Source organism: Urocitellus parryii, chromosome 2 (assembly GCF_045843805.1).
Source record: "Urocitellus parryii isolate mUroPar1 chromosome 2, mUroPar1.hap1, whole genome shotgun sequence".
Classification (NCBI taxonomy): domain Eukaryota; kingdom Metazoa; phylum Chordata; class Mammalia; order Rodentia; family Sciuridae; genus Urocitellus; species Urocitellus parryii.
This window is the reverse complement of record NC_135532.1, coordinates 40162567-40169256: the sequence shown is the minus strand read 5'-3', so window position 1 is coordinate 40169256 and position 6690 is coordinate 40162567. Positions and strand designations below refer to the sequence as shown.

At 43.9% G+C, this 6690-nt stretch overlaps 1 protein-coding gene across 1 annotated transcript; it reads left to right on the top strand.

Moving 5' to 3' along the window:
* Window positions 1–4083: 4083 nt before the first annotated feature.
* LOC144253349 (sperm motility kinase Z-like) lies at window positions 4084–5490 on the top strand. The gene has a single exon (XM_077795464.1). It carries the CDS (start codon window positions 4084–4086, stop codon window positions 5488–5490), a length of 1407 nt encoding a protein of 468 aa, XP_077651590.1.
* Window positions 5491–6690: the final 1200 nt, after the last annotated feature.

The following is a 6690-nucleotide window of genomic DNA, read 5'->3' as shown; positions in this document are numbered from 1 at the left end:
TGTATATATTTACCAGGAGAAGCTGTATCCATAATAAGGCCAAAGTGGACAAGGCCTTTATATAGAAATGTAAATCTTTAACAATTTTAAAGTTATCAGGAATGTAAACACAACATTAAGCTTTTAGTGTTGCAGATGTTCTTTTCCATAAGATACAGTTAAATAATATCTGATCATGTAAAATCCTTTTACTAGTATGACCTCTGTGTCTAATAGAGAAACCTTTAATTCTGTTACTTAGGGCTGGATAATCATACTAGCAAACACCAAGCCTACCTGTGTAGGTTAGGAATATCTGTAGGCCTTAAACTAAAACTTCTGTCTCTGGCAGCTCCTCTTGATAGTCTCTTTTTATAGTTATCAGGCATTTCTGTCTGAGAATCCTTCTTTGTAGCCTCCAGTCTTACTTACTTTGGGAGGCTAACATAAAGTGTATAACTTAAAATATTATTATTATTATTATTATTTAAAATGTCCAGGAATGGCTGTGTTTTGGTTTTAACTGTCTTTGCTAAGTGTTTAAGATGAAGCAGTCAAACTGACTTTTGTTTCTATCTATTGTTGACAGTCAGCTGAGTTTTTATGGGAGTCATTCCTGGGGAAATTTGAGAGCAGCTTCTCAGTTCTGCTAGTGCCATTTGCGCTAGGATGGGTCCAGGTCTTGCTTGACCATGTGGCTTCCCTCGGAAGCATCAGGGATGTCTCCCTTCTCTGATGACCCTCCTCTTCATAGCAAATGCACTGATTGGCTTTCTCTTCTCCAGTGGTCTCATTAATCTCCCTGATTGGGAGGTTATGTGGCCCAGAGTTGCAAAGCTCTTTAGAGAAGTCCCCTGTTCCCTGGATTCAGACTGACTCAGAGGGCAAGAGCCAAATATTGGTTTTCTTGGCCCTTTTCATTTAACTTTAATTTTAAATCTTAATCTTAACCATCCAGCAAATAAATTTTAACAGCCTTATATTAAGAGTACTGGGCTTTAATGTCTATAACTTTATAATTATTTATCTTTTTTATTAATTGGGCCTGTATTATCCTATCTGTCTTGTAGGTGATGGCTTATTATCTTAAATTAACCCAGGTTGTGTTCATAAAGCAACACCTCTGCAAAACACTAACAGAGTGTTTTATAGATCATTTATAAAGAAATTACAAAATAAAATTAACAAGAGTAAAAACATATTTAGTTTGTGTAATAGCTATCTTGAATTTTGGCTGAGTTACACATTACATCCCCTGTTTGAGATCCTAGTAATCTTGACAGAAAAAAACAATTTTTGAACATAACTTTAAATGAACTAAAATCTGGCCTACTGCTTTCGTGGTCATTCTCACATGTGGTAAGATGGGACACAGAGCCTTATCTCAGGTAAGGCAGGGCTCTTCATAAATCTTAAGTGATCTAGTTCTAAAGCTGATCTTTGTTTTTTAAATATCATTTTGCAAAATTTACATAATTTTTTTGAGGTCACATGAACATTAGCTAATACCATATGATATCACATTTAAAACATGAATTAAAGAAAGGCTGAAAATTTTTAACCTTTTGTGGAAAGGTAGCAAAATATTTTGTGCTTTACAATATTAACCTTTATATAGATTAGGCTCTTATCAACTTAAAAATACATTTAAATTGTTCCCCAATGTAAAAAGTAATATAAAACTTTATATACCTTATTGATAACAGGTAAATAAATCCCCAATATATTTTTTAAGCTTAAAATTACCATACAACTTTAGAACACCAGCTTGATATAATGCTTTTTAAAGCTTCTACCTTATCGACTTGTATACCTGGAAGATATGAGCACATTAATAGCATCACAATTATATTGATGTTTCTATATTAACCAAGTTTAGCTTCTAAAGAAATGACAGTATAATGCTCTAAAATAACAGTTCTTACTTAACCAGTTGTTTAATTTTTATGGTTGCTTGCTCTAGAAAAAAAATAAAACTTAATAAACACAATGTTATGGGTAAACTTATGTTTTAAGAAATTTTGTCTTTTTAACAGATGACTGATTGTAAAAACAAACTTATACAGACCTTAGGAAATCAATCAGATATCTAACAAAAGTACTCATGAATGAGTAATCCCATAGGACAGTGGGCAAGGCTGCCAGTTCATTGGAACTTGTGCCTTATGCATGGAATAAGGCAAGCTCTTAATTAACTGCCTTTCACCCTTCTATAATGATCTTTTATCCTATCCACTTGATATTTGTAGTGAAACATTTGAATTCCCATCCCTTTCATTTTGGGAATGTTCTCTAGGGATTTCTTTGTGTCCCAAGAGGGTCCCTTTAACACAAGAAAGAGAAACCAGTCTGATGTGAACATACAGCAGCATAACTTCAGTAACATGGAGAATGCTACTCATATCCATCTGCATCTGTCTGTCTTGGTTCTTGATGTCAGAAATGTAACAAGTGTAGGCATTATGTGTAGAATCAACAGTAAAGTGGCCTCTGAGGGTCTGTGTAAGTTACCCTGGTAAAACAATATTGTAGGCTTCTTCTGTGTCAAGAAGATCCCATGATCTGTATTCAAAGAAATATTCTCTTCTGGGGGCTGGGGTTGTAACTCAGTGGTAGAGCTCTTACCAGAGGGCTCCACTGACCCACCTCCTCCACTCTTGTTCCAGTGTCTACCATGGAACAAGAGTGTGTGCCTACCATGCTCTAGAGTATCTTAGGGAACAGAGCATTGTTCACACACAGTCCACGGAAACAAGGAAGGTCTGATAAGGTACAACTCTGGCAATCCAGTCATTCTACCTTTGAATATTCCTGCATGAACACAGGAGTTCTTAGGGAGCACCTCATATTTAAACCACAATTGGCCATGTTGGTATTTGCTCTAGACACTGAGGCAGAGGGAATCACATATTCAAGCCTAGTCTGGGGAACTTACTGAGATCTTGTCTCACAATAAATAGGCTGGGGATGCGCTTCAGTGGCAGAGCACTTGCTTAAAGTGTGAGTGGCTCTGGGTTGATGGGTTGAGTTGCCAGTATATACAAACAAACAAAAAATAAGGAAAAGAAAGAAAAATGTGTGTGTGTGTGTGTGTGTGTGTGTTGGGGGTTCCCCACACTTTTTCCCTTCCATCCTGTGAGGACAAAGCAACAAACAGCTTTGACCTTGAATTTACCAAACTGGGACTTGTTAACTTGTTAATGAATTACCCAATCGAATGTATTTGGTTACAGCAGCATTAAGGTACCCAGTCATCTCTATTTCTTCCCTCTCTGGGAAGGACACATTTACTGGTTCTAGGATTCCTGGCTTCCAGGCTTTGTCCTTTATCACTTTGAGTATTTCAATCCACTGTGTTTTATGCTGCAGTGTTTCTAATGAAAGATCTGATGAAGAACTTATGGGGAAATTATGATGAGCCCTCCCTCCCTGTCAACCCTGTAGGTGTGCCTAATGCTCTAGAGTGTCTCAGGGAACAGAGCATTGTTATATTATCATGATGTGAGGTGCTACCAACTTTTTGACACTCATATTGAGTGTTGGATGGAAGAAAAAGAAGTTAAATACCTTAAGTGTAGATATGTTGAGGTCTTTCAACACCAAAGTCAAGACTTTTAGACTTGAAATGAAAGTCCATTAAGTACTATACAAATTTTAATTTTTAAAAATTACTTATCAGTTTCCATAACCCATTGAACTGAAAAGCTTCTGGAGTCCTTTCTTATTCTTACTCTGAAATTGGCAAAGGTCCTGTAGGCCCAAAAGGACATGGCCAGTGTGGGTGATGCCCAGGCATGACTGGGTCATTTCTTACTCTGACCTCACAAGGAGCCACTGTGAGGGAGTCTCAATCCCCTGGTATATAACAGAGTGACTGAGGCTGGGTTTTTGTCCATAAGTACAGGAAGCTCTTGGTGGTGACCTGTCGGACTCCCAGCTAGTTAGTGCGTTTGGTGGTTGGCGGTTGGTGGTTGTGGTCTTTGGCGATTGGTTCTTTGATTTGGGTTTTTTGTTTTATCTTGTTTTGTTTTTTGATTTTGGTTTGTTGTTTTAGTTTCTTATTTTGTTTTTAGCTAGCATCCTTAGTTGGTGTTCCTGCTTAGGATGCATAGTAAGAGTAGTGAGTCTAGTGTAGTGCCACAGTGGCCTGGCTCCTTCCAGGAGAAGGCCTTCAAAGACCATTACCAGGTCTTGAAGGACATTGGGCATGGGGCATTTGGTAAGGTGATCCTAGCCCGCCATCTGCGCACTGGGGCCAAGGTGGCGGTGAAAGTCCTGCCAAGGAGACTTTGGAGGAGTATGACCTGCCCTGAAACACTGGCGATGAAGACCCTGAACCACCCGAATGTGATCCACCTCTTTCAAGTGATTGAAACCCACCAATATGTCTACCTGGTGATGGAGCATGGAGGCAGGGGATCGCTCTTTGACTTCATCCCACCTGGGGGCATGCAGGAGGAGAAGGAGGCCCGGAGACTCTTCAGACAGATCACCTGTGCGGTGTGCTACTGCCACAAGATGCACATCTTGCATGGAGACCTGAAGCCTGAGAACATTGTGCTGGATGCCAGAGGCAACATCCGAATCATCGACTTTGGCTTAAGCACCGTTCTCAAGCCTGGGAAAGAATGGAACAGATACTGGCATCCTCTGGAGGGCCCCGCAGTGGACACCAGGCAACTGGGTATCATTTTGTACTTTATATTGACAGGGAACTGCCCAAGGGACATCTACCAACCTGAGTTGGAATTTCCCCAGCACGTGTCCCCCGAAGCACAAAGGCTCATCAGGAAAATCCTGGCAGAGAACCGAAGAGCAAGCCCCTTCGCGGAGGAGATCTTGGCAGACCCGTGGCTGAATCAGGGTGAGGAGAAGTCATCTTTCCATGATGTGCCCCTCCCCAACCTCTCAGACCCCACAGTATTGTCAATGCTGTTCGACATGGGGTACGACCCTTACAGTACCTGGGTGTCACTGTCCCAGAAAAAGTTTGATGATGTGATGGCTTCCTATCTCATTATCCAGCAGCAGATAAGCCAGGGGGCAGGCTGCATGAAGCCTGGGAGAAGGGATCCTTCCATTTCCCCTGCTCTCCCGAAGAGGAGGGCGAGTGAGCCTGCCCTTCACACCTTCCCCTTGCCCTGTGAGCATCATCAGCCTCAGGAGGCCAAGGACTCAGGGCAGAAGGGCTTCAGAAGGGCCAGCTGGCCTGCCATTAGTCTCCGCTTCCTGCATGAGAAGCCCCCCACTCCCAGGCTAGCCTCCCAGCATCATTCTGTGGCCGACTCACCCCAACCCTGCCCATCAACAACAGACAGCCTTGTCTCCCAAGATGCCACCACAGTGCATCCCCAGGGCCACAGGAAGGGCTGGAAGCGGGTGAGGCAGAGGATGGCTGCGTGCTTGCGCAGACTGTGCTGTTGCACACCCTCATGTGATGGCGAAAACGAGGCTCCTACACCAGGAGAGCAGAAACCTGCTAGGTTCACAAATCGGGTGGTTCCTACATAAATGGACAGTTCAGATGGACCAAACGAAGAAACAGCCAGCCAGAGGACTCTCTACTCCTTGGATGCTGTTGTCACTACATGACCATTGGTCACCTGGACTCCAACAGCTGCAGGACTGAGTGCCTACTGGCTGGGCTTCTCCACATGGGGTCCAGCCAGGAGCACACCTGGATCTACCTGGACATCAGGTGTCCCCTGCCCCACCTACCAGAGTCATCAGATGAGACTGTTTACCCTGGGACCCTTCCCCTGCCCTGCTCTTCTCTGTCCTTTCTCCCATGCTCCTGGGATGGCAGAGATATTTCTTAATAAATTTGTTTCTCTCAAATTGCATAGTCAAATTGATGTTCCAAAGATTTAAAAAAAGGGCTGATGTCAAAAAGTGGGGACAGGGGGTTTCCAAGTGGGGCAAGAGCCCACCAGGCATCCATTCCAAGGCCTGGACCACTGTGCCAGTGTAGAGGAGGACTCACTCACCTCAGCCATCAGACAGGGGAACTTGCTTGGCTTTAGCAGTGTAGATGGGGACTCAGTTGCCTTAGTGTAGAGGGTCTCCAGTGTAGATGTGTACTCACTTGCTTTGACCCAGTGCCTTGGAGATTTGATCCCCTTAACCCAATTGAATGGGGATTTTTCCTTAGAGCCAGTGTAGACATGAGTTTGAGTTCATGTCCTTTGGCAGAAGGAATCCCTTCCTGAGGTGTATGGAGAGGATGGGTGGCAACTGTTGGAGAAATCACATCTGAGAAGGCATAGGAGACCCCAGAGAGTTCAGTATGGCATCATACTGTTTGCTAGGAAGTCAGAGGGGGCCAGGGGTTAGGGGTGGGCCTGCAGCTGCCTGAAAGGTCACAATGTGCAGGAGGTTCTGGGAAGCAGGAGAGGCCTACTGAGGATCACGGAGGAGTGTCCTGGGGAGGAAGCCCAGGCCCAGGTGATAACTCCAGGCCCACACTGGGACAGTCACAGAGGTGTGCAGGGATCCTGGAGGACGGGAGGGAGGCAGTGTAGAGGAGGAAAGCCTTTTTGCATTTTGTGTGGTTCTCAGGAGCAGAAGGACAGGGTGTCCTGGGCTGGCATTTGCCTCGAGGCCTGCCCCTGGGCCAGGCTGGCACTTGTCAGGCAGGTGTTCTCCCTGTGGCCCCTAGAAACAGATGTTGGCCTTCCAATGGGGACAATGCAACTCCCCCTTTCAAGGTTG